The 19,378-nt window shown below is 42.4% G+C and overlaps 4 protein-coding genes across 4 annotated transcripts; 2 read left to right on the forward strand and 2 right to left on the reverse strand.

Annotated features, from left to right (window-relative positions):
• Nucleotides 1-2,167: 2,167 nt before the first annotated feature.
• KVR01_006464 (uncharacterized protein) lies at nt 2,168-3,175 on the forward strand (the record flags this gene model as incomplete). The annotated part of the gene is made up of 3 exons (XM_044786762.1): nt 2,168-2,332; nt 2,392-2,577; nt 2,648-3,175. The coding sequence occupies 3 exons, from the start codon at nt 2,168-2,170 to the stop codon at nt 3,173-3,175; spliced, it is 879 nt and encodes a 292-aa protein (XP_044645267.1).
• Nucleotides 3,176-7,978: 4,803 nt separating this feature from the next.
• On the reverse strand, nt 7,979-8,487 carry KVR01_006173 (uncharacterized protein; the record flags this gene model as incomplete). The annotated part of the gene is given in 2 exon segments (XM_044781683.1): nt 7,979-8,003; nt 8,018-8,487. 2 exon segments carry the CDS (start codon nt 8,485-8,487, stop codon nt 7,979-7,981), a joined length of 495 nt encoding a protein of 164 aa, XP_044644976.1.
• Nucleotides 8,488-10,275: 1,788 nt separating this feature from the next.
• KVR01_005883 (uncharacterized protein) lies at nt 10,276-11,537 on the forward strand. Its single transcript, XM_044789490.1, has 4 exons — nt 10,276-10,441; nt 10,586-10,849; nt 10,925-10,980; nt 11,049-11,537. Exons 1-4 carry the CDS (start codon nt 10,328-10,330, stop codon nt 11,161-11,163), a joined length of 549 nt encoding a protein of 182 aa, XP_044644686.1. The 5' UTR covers nt 10,276-10,327; the 3' UTR covers nt 11,164-11,537.
• Nucleotides 11,538-14,513: 2,976 nt separating this feature from the next.
• On the reverse strand, nt 14,514-15,583 carry KVR01_006259 (uncharacterized protein; the record flags this gene model as incomplete). The annotated part of the gene is made up of 2 exons (XM_044788123.1): nt 14,514-14,942; nt 15,077-15,583. The coding sequence occupies 2 exons, from the start codon at nt 15,581-15,583 to the stop codon at nt 14,514-14,516; spliced, it is 936 nt and encodes a 311-aa protein (XP_044645062.1).
• Between the last annotated feature and the right edge of the window lie 3,795 nt (nt 15,584-19,378).

Raw genomic sequence — 19,378 nt, forward strand, 5'->3', positions numbered from 1 at the left:
CCAAAACACTGCCGTCAGGTGCATCGTCACTGGTTTCTTCAAATTGTGCCTTGTGTACGATTTTGTCTTGCCGGATCGGACCGCTGTGTGGCATCCCACGATTTGGACATCTCGGCTTTCTGGTTTCATCTAATTAGCATGTTTCAAGCCGTCGATACGGCCTAGGCCCTGAGAGTGAACACATGGATGAGCAAAACCAGTCTCTTCAAGCACGGCGGTAATTAGAAAGCCTCTCATAAGAAATTCCGGACATACGAACTCGGATCTCCAAGTCTTCAGGTCTCAATTAAGCACCGGGTCTACAGAGTCTTTGGCCTGATTGCTTTGCATTTGCTTAGTCAACATAGAGTGCCTTGGTAGGCGTTGCAATATGCCTGTGTGGTTCATTCAACAAGAGCAGACGATCTATCGTCTACAAACCTGCTTGCGTTCGCAAAATCCAATGACTGCACTTCTAGAAAAGAGAAAGAGTAATTCTGACTTCAATAAAAAAGGAAAGATGATAAACGTGAGGCACATGGGCATGTATATCAAGTGCCAAACGGCGGAGCAGTTATGGTCCCGGAGTTACAAATGTACGAACTGCACTCAAGCATATTTACTCGTTCGATATGTGAAAACAGACATTGATCTCAACAGATACAGGAGATGCAAACAAACATGTCAAATCACAGCTTCAACTGCGTGCATCGAAAGGAGACGAATTCTACGAATTCTTCGCATCGAGTAACAATTGCCTGCACAGCTTCAGGGCTGCCCGAAATCGACCCCGTGATTACAAGAATAAGTCTATCCATATGATGGGAAGCCCATTTATCTAAAATACTCATACCTACGTTCGTTCGACCAAGAACATCAATCATAGTCTTAGCACTTGTAGCTCGGTACTGCACTTCAAGTTTTGTCCATCAGCAGAAGCGGCCACAGCAAAATATTCTGCCATCCAGATAGCTCGACTACTCTCTTCAGATGTTCAGATTACAGATATGTCATTCTTGAGATGAGACCTAATTTTGCGCTGAAAAAAAGTAGCTGTTCGTCAGGGAGCTTGGCTACGCGTGGCTGTTGTAGTGCCAGTGATCCATGGATGTCTTGCGACTGGACTCGCACATCATCAGTGCCCCGATGCGTGGGAACCGACCTCGCTCTTTCTACCCTAGGGTAGCTGGTCACAAAAGCACATTATCACGGAAAACAGGTATGATGTTGACTAGAGAGTGGGTCCAAAAGCGGTATAAATATTAAAGTACCTAGGTATCAACCAACCAGACTCGTTAGGTAGATCCCCGGCATGTTCGAATCCAGCCTTGTCACCTGGCATGGTACATGCCAGGCAACCATAGTGGAGACTGGAGCATTAAAAAGTGGAAACGCTAATAAATATGACGCCTGCATGACAAGAAAATAATGCGAGGAATTTTTGAGATCGTATTACAGTTTGCGCAATCTCAGATAACAATACAGATCTAGCTGCAAGGCTGATGACGGCATATCTCAAAAAGCAAACACATCCCTGTGGCACGCGAAAACAATGGGAATGATCAATTAACGAAACAAACCTTTGTGAATAGGATGGTTTGCACAGCGCATCGACATAAAATCGTTATCACTAAACTATCCGAAACATATCAACGTGGACGTTCTTGGGTCTTTGGCCCGATATGCCGCCTGCACCTTTGACGTACCTCGGCTGTTCAACCCGTTACCGATGTCCAACATGCCTAATCGGGACCCTGCAAGCTACACAGAGGGCGGCGATTCTCCTTGTTGTGGTTGGTGTCGCTTTCCCATGCTGAACATGCACCACTGGCTAAATGAATATCCGCCTTGGCGCATTACAGTCGCATTGCTATTTCACGATTGCCACGCGTTCGTTTACTTGTGTGTGTTTTCACAAGAGGATGAGTATTTTACCCCTTTACCTTCCCAATTAGTGCTTCTCCTAGCAATCTGATTACGCGTAACCTCGAGACCCACTTCCCCAGGTTTCATTGAAATTGGCCCGTTCGTCTTCACGTGCACAATATCTTGAATATTGTTGATATAGTATTGAAACGTCAGAATGTCTATATAAACAGAGGTGTGTAGCTTAGCCAATGTTGATGAAAGTGTGAGCATCGTGTCACTTCCTCTCTTTTAGCCAAAGCACAGTACAAGATCAGCCACCATGATTGCCGCCTCAATTGCCAGCGTTGTCTTTGGACTCAGCTTTTTAGCTGGTGTCCAAGGAGATCTCGTCCAGGTCACGAACTTCGGTAGCAACCCATCCGGAATCGAGATGTACATTGACTTGCCTGACAATGTCACTGCAAACGCCCCAGTCATCCTTGCGGTAAGCAGTCCTTTTGCTTCGTTCTTGGACGTCTTTGTTCTGACTTGATATCTTTCCAGCTCCATGGATGTGGTGGCTCGGCCCAGAGGTACTATGGACAGAACAATCTTGCCGCAGTGGGCAAGGGCAGGGGCGCCATCATGATTTATCCGTCCGCCGGCGACAGCACGCACTGCTGGGACTCCGGCACACCGGAGAGCTTGACCCGCGACGGCGGAGGTGACACTCAGAGCCTTGTACAGACGGTACGTATATTTTTTACGCAAATCCCAAAACTACGCCTCCATCGCCATACTAATGCGTTCCCCTCCACAGGTCCAGTACGTTCTGAGCGAGTACAAGGCAAGCCCAGCCAAGGTCTTTTGCGTGGGCAGGTCATCGGGTGCCATGATGTGCAACGCTCTCGCCGCCGTCTACCCGGACGTCTTCGCCGCGACATCGGTCTACTCGGGCGTCGCTGCTGGCTGCATGGCAGTGCCCGAGGGCACCCCTGCCAACCCCATGGAGACGTGCGCCAAAGGAAACGTCACCAAGACCCCCTCGGAGTGGGCCGCCACCGTCCGCTCGTACAACCCCAGCTACAGGGGGCCCTACCCGCGCATGCAGCTCTGGCACGGAACTTCCGACGTCGTGGTTGTGTATCACAACTTTGTGGAAGAGCTCAAGGAGTGGTCTGCCGTTTTCAACGTGCCTTTTACTCGGAATATCACCAGCTCCCCTGAGGCCAACTACACGCAGATGATCTATGGAGATGGGTCTAAGATGGTCGGATACAGCGCACTGGGCGTCGGCCATGTCGTCCCCGAGCACGAGACTTCTGCAATGGCGTGGTTTGGTATCTAATTGCAGGGCCATAGCACGGTGGTTTCACATGGAGGTCGATGTGTAAAAGTCTCACTTATTTGTACATTTTCAGAGAGCTGATTAACAGTCGGAATCGGGACTTTCATTGTTCAAGCCCAGTTAGTGTCTCCGGTTTGAAAATATTCACTCGGACACATCCCTATCAGATGATTGGAACAATTGATAGTGATGCCCAAGTTCCGCATTCATGCCGCCTCACATGCAACCTTGGAAGGCTGCCCAGGTGTCCATGTGCAAGCTGTAGTATTGACATTACTGTTCTCGGCATTGTATGTTTTTCAGGGTTGATACTTTGAGCATCTAACACAGTATGGAGACGACACGACGCGGTTGGCCTCAGACAAAGGAGGAATAGAAACGAAACCTGTTACGAGGGATAGACATGAAATCACCTCGCGCGCAATGCCATGTTTCCACAGTAAAGAATGTTCGGGGTCACTCCAGGAGTTTTCATAAAAATTGTGAGCCGCTCCTACGGCATATAAGCCCATTTATGATTATGTTACAATTGGTTCCGCTTCTATACCTCAAATGGCCGAGGGCATAGATGGCGCGTTCATAGGTTAGTAAAAGGTTAAGAATCAGTGTTTTAAAAAAAAATATGATGTTAATAACAGTGGTTACAATATGATAGGTGCATGTAGCTTTAGGCTTGCGACGCATAGATCAATAAGACTAAGGGGTACCATCTTGACGGAATCATTACATAAATATAGATAACTAGACAGTCGCAGCAGCCTTTGCTCTGAAAAATGTCCACGGGTAACAGAATTGACTCACTACGACGAAGCTCAACACGTGGTCTGCAGTCTGTTCGAAGCTGGCCAGACAGGCTCTATTATTGTATGCACAGCTCAGGATGACCTGGCGAGATATCGACTATGAACTACTTGCACGACGAAGCACCAACTCGATGTGAGACCATTCAGTGCAAGACATGAGATACTCAGCAATACACTTCATTAAACCAAATAGGCATGTCGTAAAACACGTAAAGCGGATTAAATTATATCCGATCTATTATTACCGCAGGATCACCACACGTCCCACAACTTGGATTATGCCATGTTAGAAGCCCTGGCGCCTATCTGATTCTGATTCATTTCTCAGAGCTTTGACGTAAGCTTAGGGTATGATAATAGGAACTCAAACACGTAATCCCATAAAAGTGTAGTTGATCTAGGGGGCGGTCTCTTGGGAAGCTGCGGAAGAATACCCTAGAGGATGTGGAAGTTCTACTCTACGAGTTTATTCTATGGGAATTTGGAGTCTTCCGTATAGGGGATGGGAGGGTGTGCTACGGGGGCAATCCTATAGGAGGATGTCTCATGGGGGACTGTCTTACGGGAGATGTCCTATAAGAGGCTGTCCTAGGGCAGGATGTCCCATAGGGGGTTATCCTATAGGAGGTTATCCTATAGGAGGTTGTCCCATAGGAGGTTATCTTATAGGAGGTTAGCCTGTAGAGGAGGTTGCCCCGTAGGAGGTTTCCCTAAAGGAGGTTGTCTTGTAGAAGGCTATCCCACAGGAGGCTACCCCACAGGAGGTTATCTTATAAGAGGTTATCTTATAGGAGGTTGTCTTATAGGAGGTTATCTTGTAGGAGGTTATCTTATAGGAGGTTATCTTATAGGAGGTTGTCTTGTAGGAGGTTGTCTCATAGGAGGCTGTCTTGTAGGAGGTTGTCTCATAGGAGGCTATCCTTTAGGTAGACACCCCTAGGAGGTCGTGTCATAGGAGATTATCCCATAGGAGGCTGTCTCATAGGAATCTGTTTCACAGGAGGTCATCTCACAGAAGGTTATCTCATTGTGAGCTCATCGTGTGCAATGTCCGCGGAAGTCATCGCACCCTGCAACGCACAACCCCACCAACGCACACGCATTTCCTACTAAAAAGGTCGATTTTACCCTAGTCTATTTAATTCTATAAAAGTACTATAATAATAAAGATTAAATTAATATTTAAAAGTATTTTTATATTATATTTATATAGAAATAAATTATTAGATATTAACTTTATTTTTTTTATTAATTTATTATTTTATTTATTAAATTTATAATTATAATAAGAAAGTTTATTATTAAATAAATTTAATAAATTGTAATATTAAGTTTAATTATTAAGAAAATTAATATTATATTTACTTATATTTTAAACGTTTTATTTAAACGATAATCTTTTATTATTATTTATATAACTTTAATAAAATTTATAATATATAAAATTCTTATTTATTAATTTTATTTTATTTAATTATATTTTAAAAGTAAGAAATATAATATTAAAATTTATTTTATAACTTTTTTACTTTTAATATTATAAATAAATTAAAGATGTTATAAAATAATAAAATTAAATAATACTTAATTTTATTATATATTATTTAAAATAAGTTTACTTTATTATTATAATATTTATATAAAATTAAATAAATTAAAGTAAAATCGAACTTTTAATAATATATATATATATATTAATAAAGTTATATATTATAAAGTATATTAACTTATATAATTCTATTTTATTATATATATATATTAATAAAGTTATATATTATAAAGTATATTAACTTATATAATTCTACTTTTATTATATATATATTTAAGAATATTTATAATACTTTTATATAATAATAAATATTTAAAACTTAATATTTAATAAGAATATAATATTAATAATAATAATAATAATATAATAAATACTTATAGTTTTAATTTTACAATATATAAATAAAGTTAAAAGTATTATTTTAATATAATATTAATTAGAATATTATAAAAGCTATATAGTAAAATAAAATCTTTAAAATAATTATTATATAAATATTATTATAATATTAAAAACAACTTAATTAAAAATTATTCTTTTAAATATATATATATATATTAATAAAACTTTTATTAAATAAGTTTATAAAGTTAATATTATAACTTTTATTTAAATATATAATTAACTTTTAAAAGTTTAAAATAAAGAAATAATTTATAATATATTATTTTTAAAACTTTTATTATTAATAATTATTAACTCTTTAATAATATAAAAAGTATAATAAAAATAAAGGAAAAAAGAGATTTAAAATTTCTTTATAAAAGGATTATAAGGATATATATAAAGTTATTAAAGACTTTATATATATTTAGATTAAAGAACAAACGAGTAGTTATATAGTATAAAGGAAAAATATAGTGTGGCCGAAGCCTATGTTGACTTATAGGAAGTCATCTCATTAGAAGTTAGAGGTTTTTTTTTTTCTAAGAAAAAAAGGTATACAGGTTGGGAGATATGTTGACATCAATTCAATCATTCTATTGCCCCTGCCATCGCATTACTTGTGGCCCAGAAAACGAGCCGTGCGGGAAGGGTGGTCCGGCCGTGGTGCAAACAATTCCAAGGTTCCCAGACCACCATGTTCCTTGCAGGCAATACTATGCCGAACCCGGCTCAGACTAGTTTTTGCTGGCCGCCAATGGCATTGCGATTCGAAATGAGTATAAAAACTTTTCAATTAGTCCGTCGTCGTTGCACTCAAAGCTATCTTGAACAAATATCTGCTGTGAGGATCCCTTCGAGGGGCTGGGTGAGACACTCACAGCTCCAAACGCGCGCCGGTAACGTTAGTGCCCCAATCAAGCAATGGTGCACATGTGCCTGGACCGGCAATCGGTCGGGGCACGGAGCCGTCCATCTACGGGCAAGTGTCGCTCATTTCCGATCAGCCACGCCACCTACCGCCCAGCCTATTCAACAACCCGAGTTGTCCAGAAGCTCAAAGAAGTCTCAATAAATGATTTCCAGGTCTTTTGAATCCCGCACGGACCATTTCAACAGGGGTGCGCCTTGGCTGTGTTGCCAAGGTTCGGATGTGCCGGCTGCGCCACCTTTACATACTCCACCACAACACCTTTTTCCCACAACCGGCCTGGTGGTCTAGCGGTATGATTCGCGCTTCGGGTGTTCAATCCGATACGTTATAACGTATTTACTGTGCGAGGTCCCGGGTTCAATCCCCGGCCAGGCCCTGAGTCCTTGAGGATTATCTTTTTCCTCATCTCATTTTGATATTTTTAATTTTGGCTCCTATGACTGGGCCTGCCCGGTTTGCAGCATGTTTCACACAGTGTTCAACCGTCCTACTTCACTCTCACACTGTGGGCTTGCTCTATACCTAGGTATGCTTCTGGTGAGAGATGGGCTGGCCATCTCTTCCGTATGAGCTGTCTTGGTACCTACACAGTATATGTCCCTTGATATCCCACCAACACTCGCGTTCCCACGTGTCAGTATTATTCAAGGCGGGTCACCTTGATGTAAACCAGATATTCTCTGATGGTCTCCTTGTAGTGTCGGCAAAGAATGACTGGTGTGACTCCCGAACGCTCTATAATCTCATCATACATGACCTGCACACCTTACCCCCACAGATGCCCATAGACCAACTATGTTTGTAATCTGTTGTTCTTCAATGGGCTAGGTATGTTACAAATATCATTTCCCCAATATTGTGAGCAAGCGAGGAGGTGGGCTCTGTTCTGAACGGACCCTTCTCACACCTCGTGTGGGAAACGATGCGCGTTATTACAACTTGAATGGCACAGTCATATTGCAAGTCATTTATTATGTCCAGATTACCTAACCCATGCCTAATTCATCTCTAGGAAATCGAATTTCATCATAGAAGCACTTGAGATTGTTCTATGTCAGATCGACGCTGCCCAATTCTCCGGTGAACCACGTTATAGCATATATAAAGACGCAGTGTAGTCCCAGAGCAACCTACTACATAAGCTTGTCTCTCAAACATCTGGAACGACTCACGGCTTTTGAAAGGCAAACGAAAGCTTCGGGGCCGCCCTCACCCACCATGGCAATTCCAGCACTGTGACAGAAGCCAGATGGTCTCCGTTGCCGCTATTATCGGCATTCAAATAATCATCAAAAAGTCTTCTGAATCTTTCGAAGAGAGTCTTGTAGCTCCGAAAGGCCGAAAGACATCTGTCCGGGCCCTCTTTGGCGCCGATTTCACACAGAGCGGGATCTTCGGCATCCACAACCCGAAGTTTGCTCCAGGAAACATGGCCCCGCGGGGCGCCGACCATGACAATCAGGTTCGGAAAGCCCCCGAACTCGCAGAAAAGTTCCTTGATGCAGTTCTTCTGTCTCCGGAAGGTCTCGATGTCGACGTCCCCGCACCACTCGTAGCTCGGGCTTGCCCAGAGAAGGGCCTCTTCAAATGCAACGAGGTTGATCATGGCATACTTGACGTTGTATAAAGGATGAAATGCCATGATGTCGCGGGGCGTTTCAATGCCGTCGCTATTGAAAAATGTGACATAAGGCTCATACGGAGCACGCCGGAAGGACGAACCATAAATCGTTTTCGCGTATCGGAGCAAGTCGTCGGGTAGCCAAAAGATATCCCGTCCCAGATATAATGGCACCCTGGGAGGCCGGGGCGCATCAAGAAACCGGGCTGCAACATGCCTACTAGACCAGCACAAGGCCAACAAGCTCTGGGCCACATCTGAGCGCGGGTCCGCGCGTAGCGGCTCGAAGTTGTCCAACTGTAGGCACCATGGCCAATCTATCGCAACAAGATCAGCATAATCTCCTAGATCAGCAGCAGTAGATCGTCTGGCGCCCAGGAGTACAACGCGTGGTTTATCTCTGTCTGCGGCGCGGAGGAATTCTTCCCACACCATGAGCTGAAGCTCGCTCGGTAGTGACTGAAAGTAGGAGAAAACGCCAGGAGTTGTGGCTGCTTGGTGACTCTGCGAAGGGCAGGATAGCGACATGTTGCTAGAGGTCAGTGTATAATGTCCGATATCACTCGTGGTTCTTCAGTACTAGCTACTCGCGCTTACCTGTTGGGAGACCTTTTCGCTGATAGCACCAGTGCGTGTTGCGGCAGATTGTGGGTATGCGAGACCTGTGCAAACCAGGGTGGGTATATAGGTTGCATTCCCTTTCTTCACTCGGACAATGCTATTCCACTGGTCAATGCCTGACAATGACACCCCGTCTGCTCCCTCATCAATTGGACAGTCGATTACATTGTGTACCTGGTGCACAATGACATGCTACAACCCGCTTACCGCAGTGCATTTCTTTCTCTTAACTTCCGAGGGTTTATTTTCCCCGGGAAACAAAGTCGCATTTTACTAGTTTCAATTCTATTCCATACATAGCACCTTTGCACAGTAGTAAAAAGCGGCATCTAAGTCAATGTTGAGTCTTGATTATTTACTACTGTGTCACATATGTTTTACATGTATGAGGACTAGAAACGAAACCACCTAAGGACTAGAGTACCTAGGTAAGAAGGGTAAAATGGCCTTAGGAGAACTATAATCTAGAAGGACTGAGAGCTAGGTTAGGGATTAAACCTCTTATCTTATTACAAAGGGAAGTATAACTTTTAAGATCTTAATATAGAAACTTATTTAATTTTAAATATTATTAATTTAATTAAATATAAAATAGTTAAAAATAGCTAGCTATTAATAATAAGATATCTCAAGACGGTTATGATGGATTTTATGCTATAAAATATCTATGTGGTGAAACTTTCTGTTGTCATCTCTTTGCATTGGTCAGGTCGCAAGAGAGCCTTCTCGTGACCCGTGTCCTACATATCGGTCCTTCTTGTGCATACAACCCACCTTTGATGGCGTCTGCCCACATTTACTCCCGTTTCTGCCAGTCGGCTATCGATTTCCTTGAAACGTCTCTCTACGTACTCATAACCATAGTGAATGCTGCAGATTTTTACTCCCAGCCTCGCATAGAATGGATGCCCGAGGCGTGCGATGATATTGTTTTATTTTCTCTCGGCGCTGTCGTGTTCACCCCATCCACCCATACCATTGAAAATATTTCCAGTGTTTAGAACCATCAAAAGACGTCCTTCTTCCTTTTTAGCACTAGACCAGTCGCGGAATATTGCTTGCGAAAAACAGCAAGTCCATCTCGTTCTCTCGGAAGGAGCCACGTGACCTCATGACTAAAGCATACAGTACGAAGGTCGCACCACACGGTCCCGACACTGTAGGCCCCACCAGAGCTTCTCACTACAACTTCGACTGACGGCGCCAATGCAGCCCAGCTGATCAACGACGCAACGCGGCAATGGCCTCCTTCCCCAATGTCTACACACACCGAAAGGTGGCTGAAGCAGCATCAAAACGATGTGAGATCTGCTTCAAGCCCAGCACGAGCGTGCTGGTGACGCCCGACAAGCAGGTTCGTCTCATAATCAGCTCACTACCACCTCACAAGTGGCATGGCCGCATCTCACTCATCGCCCTGATGAGTGTCCAGATGGCCTCCTATTATGACAAGACTTGAAAAGTGCAGGAACTCATCTCTAACTCAGCCCCACGATAGGACTTCTTCTTTGTTTGCCCAGGCCACCTCAAGGACCGTGGGTTCTGCACGCCCATAGTTGACCAGGCCGCTATCGATGCCAAGAAGAAGAAGGACATGGAGGCGGAGGTCGAGAAAGTGAAGAAGGAGTACGAGGAGCGACAGCGCAAGAAGAAGGAGGAGAGCGAGAAGTCCAAAGACAAGGATAAGGACAAGGATAAGGCAGGAGACGACAAGAAGGCCGATGAGAAGAAGAGCGATGAGTCTAAGGCTGACACCGACAAGGTAGGTTGATCCGGCCTGCCTTGGGACTCATCAGAAGTCTGCACACGACATGCAAAGCTAACACTGTCCTTACAGAAGGCTGAGGAGGAGCCAACGGCGGAGGAAGAGCCTCGTGTCTTTGCCTTGCACAGGTCTGCTCAGTCTACCTCCAATAGTGGCCGTCCACGCCTAGAGTACCACATGTCTGACACACTCGCAGGACCTTCCACCAGAACCGAGTATACCAGAAACGGCAGGCCGAGATGGCCAAACGGAACCGGGAACGGATCCAGAACCCCAATTTCTTCCCATCTGTGCCCAAGGGGAATCCTTGACAGTGCCTGGGGGGAACGGTATGCCCTGATCCTCCGGTTGGAGGCGATCAGAGTCATCTGTAAGCCAGATGAGGATAGCACTGAGTTGGCCATGTGCACATGCACTGCATCGTGGATCGTCCCCTGGGCAGACTTCCTGGGGCCATGTCAGCATCGCAAAATATGCCTCGGAAGGGCAACGGTCAGAGTCATGAGTGGCGCTGAGGCGCCGGGTTGTGGGGACAGAGCTGCATCACGCCGATGATAGAGGGAACCTCTCGGTAATGAGAAGTAGTATTGACAACAACGGCCGCGGAGTTCACGTCACGGTACTCTAGCTTCGCGTCGTCATTTGTGCTGCCCCAAGTCACGCAATACTTAGTTTTATCTGCCGGGTCTCAGCTGCGGTCATATCAAAGTACCAGCCCTGACCCAGTCCGCCCTACGCCCCGTTGTCCCAAAATCTGACATGAACCCACGCAAACAACACAACCCCTCCCCTGCTCGTGACCCGGTCCTGGGATCTCTTGGAGATTGAGGCCCTGGCTAGCCGGATTCGAGAGCCGTGCATGTAATGTTTGACGTTGTGCGGCGTGGTCACATCACCGAAATGTCACTAATACCTCTACTCCTAGGAAGGAGGCTGGCACTTGAGCACATACTCATTTTCCTTCTCTGTTCCCCTCTCACTGCAGCAGCCAGCGTCCCGATGACGACGACGCGAGTTGTGCTATGCGCGCTGCATCACGTCGGATGGCGGATGCACCTCTCTGCCAGTGACTCGCTCGCTCTCTTGATTCCTCAAAAGGGGAAGCATTGTCGAGATCGCGCCCAACTTTTCCCCCCCCCCCTAAGGCGCCCGCCGCCATCGGCCGCTATCTGTCGATCAAGATCTTGCCGTTGGCTGGGAGCTGATTCCAGATACGCATTGCCCCTTCGGGGCCAAGTGCTTACCCTTTGCTGTGCCACCCATGGTTCCCCGGGGCCGGCTTCGTCACACCCAAGAGCCCGCCAGGCCCGCGTACCAGTTGGAAGGGAATGATATTGTTTCGGCGATCGTTTGACCCCGCTTTTCCCTGGAGGCGCAGCAGCTGGAACTTAGCTCTTGTTTCGTGATAGGGAGATGCGTCAAGCTCTTGGGAGCTCTCCCGCCCTGATTTGTTGTAGAATACATCCCGTGATTGATAATAACTAGCTCCAGTTTCCCTTACTTGCCCTGTGTCTAGCCACTTAGACGAGCCGACACCTGTCTAAGTTCGCCAGGTGACATAGCTTGTGTAATTTATGAAGGTTCGAGTAAGTCTACCCTAGCGTGCCTTAGCAGAAGCCCAACAACCAACTTGCGGATAACTAGTAGTCAAGATGAAGTGATGAAATGCATAGGGGAGTCCAGCCCACTAGCGCATTGCACTAGAGCCGAATATCTACACCTTCACGTCGCTAATAAAAGTCCGGTCGCAAAAACTGCTAGTCTATCACAGTGCATCGGCTGAGCCATACAACAGACCATAGTCTTATTCTACATGCGGATGATATGCCACAGAAGCAAGTCCCTACGAGTTAGGACACCGACCAACAGCGGGCTTGGGAACTGGTACGCGACCGGTGTGCCGCGGAACAGACTCGGATAGTTGGGCATGATATTTCGCCCCCATATGCAGCACGCTTTAGCAGGGGATGCCACCTCGACAGGAGACGATCGGGGTATCCAGCCATGCGTACTTTAGCCGTATGCATTCCTGGGCCGGGTCTCATGATGGCTCGCAACACCTCGCCAATAAGCCACGTGTTCTGCATTAAGCGATCGCGCCACCACTCCCGTGCCGCCCTCAGACCCGCGGCTCGCCCAAACATACCTAGTAGTCGTAGCGATGTAAGCGCCTGCCGGTGTTCATAATAGCGCCACCAGCGTATGAGAATGCCCTCGGGGGTAGAGAGAGGGGTGTAGGCCTGAACGGGGCCAATGGGGCCGGAGGAACTCTGGGTGAGCCGGCGTCATCACGCCATGGAGATCAATGCATGCAAGAGGGCACTATACTCCTCGTGACACGGGAACAAAAAAATGACAGGTCGACCTGCGTAGGGCTGTGGTGTCACGGTTCCCGCGATCCCCAAGAGGCTGCGCAGGGGGGGCACCTGGGAGGTTGGGGGGGACGGGGGGTGTCACGCCCGACTTTAAGCGATGGGCTGACGAGATATTACTCGCCCGGGCGGGGACACAACAGGAAGGTATTATGTGACCAAGGCCAAAGGGCGAGCATCAAAACCAGCTGGCCGGCCCTCTCTCTCCTGCTCGATCCCGCCAAGATTGCCCGTGTGTGTTATGTGCATGTCTTACGTGCATCAAGCCCTTCTGGGCGGAGGGCCGTAAGCCGCCGTATTCCCACACCTCCTCCAGCCCGTGGGAAACTGGGATGACCCGCCCCCATCGCGGGTCTCATACTACACCTACTACTAGTACTGCCGCTACTATCTCCGTGTCCCGTCTGACTCGCTGTGAGTAAGCAGTCGCTGTCGCTTGACGATGCTACCCAAAGGCCCAAGAGGGCAGACCGGCAGGGCGAGGGGCGGGCCCGCGTCGTCTGTCCCGGGAGGATTGATAGGCTATGTCTGAGTGCCACTTGGGGGCCGATGCAGACCTGTCTTGGATTCGGCCCCCATGTCCCACTCCCGGCCCCCCGACCGGTGGATAATCTCGGTCTCCTTCTTAAATCCGTAACGGAGTGCCTGTCCCGTTCGGCGCTGTGTTACGGAAATCGGCCGTGTCTTGATTTGGCCAAACAATGATGCATACCCGCTCGAACAAGCACGCCGGTCTCGTAACATCACAGTCGTTGGCTGACAAACCAACCGGAAGTTGTACCCATACTACTACTGATTGTCAGTAATTACCGCATGTGAACAATTTGATTCGAAGATGAGAGCGAAAATGGCGTGGGGGACAAAAAAGCTCCGAGTACTTCGTGAAACCAGCGCAGCTTTTGAACAGGTTAGGGAAAACGTTCGGACGGAACTTTCTTGCCTCACTGGCAGGCGAAAGACATCGTTTTCTTCTTCTGTTTCGTTTCCCAACTTCTTAGGTGGTAGGATGAACAGTCACAGAAGTTTGGTTGCTAAGTACTGTGATTTGCATTACTCCGTCCGGTTGTTAATCCATTGTCGATTGTGGTATCGTGGAATTTCTAGCTTATCCGTGGCACTTGAGCATTTACCACTGTATGAAGGCGCCGCATACGTTTCATATGTATAGGTATGTATTAGAAACGAAACAACCTAGCTTACCCATCCCCGTACCCATAGAACCCCCATAACATCGACGCAGAACAGATACCAGACGCCTCAGCACCCTTCCTCCTGAGAGGTGGCGTGCTTCACTCCAGTTTGTGGCCCTCCAAGGGTATTCCCCGTTCGTCGAACAGCTTGCGTTGTTCTTTCTGAAAATGAGACAGACTGGACGTGTGAGGATTCATCTTCCCAGGGGCGGCGGCGATGACCTCCGAGCAGTTCCTAGCGTTGACCCAGACCCAGAAGTCGTCACCAACCTGCTTTTGGAGATCAAACTTGAGTCGCCAGGTCAGGTAGAGACTCCCATCCTGCACGGTATATACGAGTTCATATTCTGGAGCATCCAGAGCACTCCAGAATGGCTGTTTCATTGCCAGTTGAGATGCAGTGTCTCTTGCGTGGAACTGACTGCAGCGCAAGTCCATCGGATTAATAGGGTCAAACTCGCCGTAGTAAATCTGATGTTGATCCACCTTGAACGGGGCCCAATAGGAACCATTTTGAATCCATTGGTTCTTCGTTGCTTTGTGTCAGCACAGTATCATTGCCTGCGTTCGGCAGAGGAAGGACGTGAAATGATTGTAAAACAACACGGCTTGGGTGGCTGCAGCGAGTGCGCTGGCCGTGGTGATTCAGGTAATCGACTTACCACCTCAAGTACGAGCTCCGTGTTATCAACAGGCAGATTTTCATGCATGCTCTGCCGAAAGTAATAAACGTTGTGATGGTGCGGGCTGCCAGTGTGGTCATACCAAAAATACCTCATGTGGTCAAATATAAAATTGAGGCCTTCCAACCCTGGCTTACCATCCCCCAAGGAGGGAGGCTTGATATTTTCTTGGAGAGCGGAGATAGCGTCTTTGACTCCTTGACCCATCTCTGCACCCTTGCAAGAATCTCCTGACTTGGACGAACACTGAATCGGCAAGACCTTTTGGTCCTTTCCAAAACGGGGCTTTTTGGGATCATCGTAAAGAGTCACAGCAGTAACCTTCGGTCCACCCTTTCGGGAGACGTGAGGCGGCGTGCCAAAGAATCGAGGGAAATTGCTTGTAGCAATCATGAGGTCTACCCATTCAACAGGTTTGACAGCGTCATCGGCCATGGAGAGGGAAATAACCAGGGCCCATATCGCCCAGCTCAGAAGGGTACCCATTGTTAAGCGGTTGAGGTCGGGTTTAATATCAGAGAAGAAGGTGCTGAAGAGCCTGTGGAAAAGAAATAGGTACTTGTGAGCACATGATTTATATAGGTGCAATGATTCACATTTAGTCTAAAGTCTCTAGTGAGCGGCGCCGTCGGGAGCGATGCCTTCCAGCCTTGTCTATGCGGTACGAGGCTAAGCTACGTACCCACAGACGTACTATATTCTCTTTCTACTATTATTGGCACTATATTTCTTTAAACGCTATATCTTAAGCGTTTACTACTATATAAAAGTGCCATGTATATTTTATATGTATGTGGATTAAAAATGAAACCATTTTGTCTAAAGTTGGAGCTGCACGTTAATGAGCAAAAATGCAGTACATCATCTCGTGTGAAAAGAAGTCCCGCTGATACTATCTCACGAAGCCTTCGCTAGTCTACAAACGGGTGCCGGCTCTGGTGCGAGCTCGAAGATTCGTGTCATGTTCAACATTCTTTAGCGGTTGTTCTAGCAGTAGTTTGGTATATTACTGCCCAGGTGCTCGGTGGCTGCGATGGCATCAATTGGACCAGCAGAAATTTTCGAGTTCGTAAGTCGCTCAGTACCTAGGTAGCTAGCTGTCAGTCAAATGACAAGGTTTCAGGCATATGAATATATTATCTTCTGGATATCCAACCCTGCCCTTCGTGATATCCTTAGAATGCTCGTGCAGTCTGCGTTCCGGGAATCGCCATGCTTACGGTGCTTGTGTTTCCCGGGACCACCTCAAGGACAGTCCGTCCTGCGCTTGTGCGACAAATATTGCCCATCTGGCTTAAATGATCCAACCGATACAACACAAGTCTCCGTTCCTTGAAGGTCGAGCAAGCACCTGGGTGTGCCCTGATTTCATTAGCTTTCTTCCGTTACGAAACCGCCAGTGCCAACGCATCTTGACTGGGAGCCAGCTGTCCTTTCCATCAAGGTACTATTTGTGCCACAGTATCAAGCCCCTTTTCTTTGCTGCCTCATGCAGGCCGCGGCGTGCATGCGGCTTCTAGTTGCCCGCTTTGGCCATGAGTGGCTGGTTCGGGTCACCAAAACATTCGACAATTGGATTTGCGAGGCAAGCACTGGACCCCTCAGCATTGTACGAGAACTCGCGGCGTTCTAGTCAACGCCGTCGTCAAGACGGTGCCCCTTAGCCTTGTCTGTGCGTCGCAAGGCTGAAGCCATAAGCACCTATGGTATTATAACTATTGTTATTAATATTGTATTCTTTCTAAGCGCTGGGTCTTGAGTGCTTACCACTGTATAAAGGCGCTATATATGTCCTCAGATGTATACGGAATAGAAGCGAAACCACACATTGTACGAGAAAGAGCAGTAAAGCGAGACAGTAGATATTAGGGAGTATAAAGTAAGTAAAGGGGGTATATTTGTTTCTTATTCTATTTAAGTTCCTATTTAGTAAGTTAAAGGTTAAGAATTCCTTAAAAATACTCTATAAAGGCCTATATATCATTTTAGTATTATTCCTTCCTAATAACCTACCCCTCTTTAAAAAGTATTAATACCTTTATTAACTAAAAATATTTATTTAAATTTTATTCCTACTTTTCTTTATTAATTATAATATAAAATAAAATATTTATATATTAAAAATTAAAAGTACTTATAATAGAGATATAATATTATTAAAATTTTATTAACTAAATATTAAAACCCTAAAGTTATAAATATTAAAAGCCTTAAAGTTATAAATATAGTAAAATTCTATTAACTAAACACTAAAACCTTAAAACTATAAATATAATAATATAAAGTATTTAAATATTCTATATTATAAATACTTATTATTTAAAGTTTAAAATACCTTATAATAAATATTCTTTAAGATTAAAGCTATCTAGCTTAGCCTTTAATTTTTCCACTTAATTATTATTAATAATATTTACTTTATTATAATTAATAACTTTATTTTTATTTTTATTCTATATAATAGTTTTTAATTTATTATTAAAACTTTATAATAAATTTATATAAATTTTAAACTTTAATTTATATTTATATTATAAATATTTAAAAGTATAGTTTATAAAATATATTATATTATTAAAAGTTTTAATTAGTTTAATAACTTTATAATTAAAAATAACTTTTTTAATATAATTATTTTCCTAAAATTCTTAATATTTTTTTATTTATTAAAAGTCTATTTTATAATAAAAATCTATTTTAATAGTATAAATAAGTAGGTTAAAAACTTAAGCTTTTTTCCTATTTTTAGCTTTATTTATTATTTATTTAACTTTATTTAAAAGTCTTTATTTATCTTTTATAAATCTTATATTTTTCCTTATATATCTTTTTTAATAATATATTAATATAGCTTATATTAATAATAAAGCTTTCTTATTAATAAAATCTATAATTAATATAAGTAGCTTTACCCTTATATTTAAAAGGAATATACTTTAATTAAGTATTAAAATTAATATAAATAAATTAACTTATAAAAGGAATTAATAGAGAGTTAAAGTATAAAATATAAATAACTACTTTAAAAAAGCCCTTTATAATTAGGTTATTTTTATTATTAAATAGTACTATTTTTAGAGTTTTTAAGGCTTTATTATTAAAGTTAGAATTAATATTAGTAGGTATTTTTACTTTATAATCTTTTTAAAGGGACTCTATTTTTCTTCCTTAATTTTATTCTCCTTTAAATTTAATTTTATATCTTTTTAAATTTTTAAATTATTTAAATTTATATTTAAATTTTAAATAGTTATATTATAAAATAATATATTAAAAAGCTATAAATTAAAATAAATAAAGCTTTTACTTTTAAGGTAGGGTTATTTATTTTAAAATTATAAAATATAAAGAAATATACTTTTTTAAAAACTATATTAATAAATTTATTATAAATATATAAATATTAATTAATTTACTTTTTTAATAATAAATAATTAACTTTAAAAATAGTTATTTAAATCCTTTTATATAGATTAAATAAGAATAAAAATACTTATTATTAGGCTAAGTTACTTTTAATAATTTTTCTATTTTTTAATATTATTAATAACTTTATAAAGGTTTTTATAATAGTTATAAAGCTAATTTAATTATTTTATTAAATAATAATTTTAATATTTTTAAAGTAATTATTAAATTAATAAAAGTTATTTATATTTATTAAATAGTTTATTTTTTAAAATAGTTAAATAATTTTTAGTTAACTTTTATCCTTTTTAATATTAATATTTTTAATATTATAAAGTTATTATTTAATAATAAAGGGATCTTTTTCTTTTAATATTTTCTAATATTTTACTTAACCTTATATTAAATAACCTTAATACCACTCCTTTATTAACAATATTTAAAAGAAAAAAATTATTTAAGGAAGAAATTTTAAAATCTTAAATAATATAAAGAATTATAAAAGTAGTAAATAAAGGCCTACTTTTTTATTTTATTTTTAAAGTTTAAATAGTTATTATTATAAAAGGTTATTAATTTTAATATAATTATATAAAAATATATTAAATAGTTCCTAAACTTTATTACCTAGTTATATTAAGGTTTTATTTTTAAAACTTAAATTTAAAATTAATATATTTAATAAGGTATTTTATTTTACTTATTAATAAACTTTATTTATTAAATATTTATTTTTATAGTTTTTATATAAATTAAATTAATATTAGAAATATTTTATTTAAATAAATTTATAAAATATAGTTTTAAATAATTAATTAAAACTATATTATATTAAAGCTTTTATATTTATAAAAGTTTAGTTAGTATATTAAA

The sequence above is a fragment of the Diaporthe batatas genome (genome assembly GCF_019321695.1).
Source record: "Diaporthe batatas strain CRI 302-4 chromosome Unknown Contig00006, whole genome shotgun sequence".
Taxonomy (NCBI): domain Eukaryota; kingdom Fungi; phylum Ascomycota; class Sordariomycetes; order Diaporthales; family Diaporthaceae; genus Diaporthe; species Diaporthe batatas.

Bases quoted from the DNA above. Each gene is read 5' to 3' on its own strand.
- KVR01_005883 (XM_044789490.1), top strand. From the start codon at position 10,328: ATGGCCTCCTTCCCCAATGTCTACACACACCGAAAGGTGGCTGAAGCA. The intron at 10,442-10,585 runs GTTCGTCTCATA...GCCCCACGATAG, and splicing joins TGGTGACGCCCGACAAGCAG to GACTTCTTCTTTGTTTGCCC. The intron at 10,850-10,924 runs GTAGGTTGATCC...CTGTCCTTACAG, and splicing joins CTAAGGCTGACACCGACAAG to AAGGCTGAGGAGGAGCCAAC.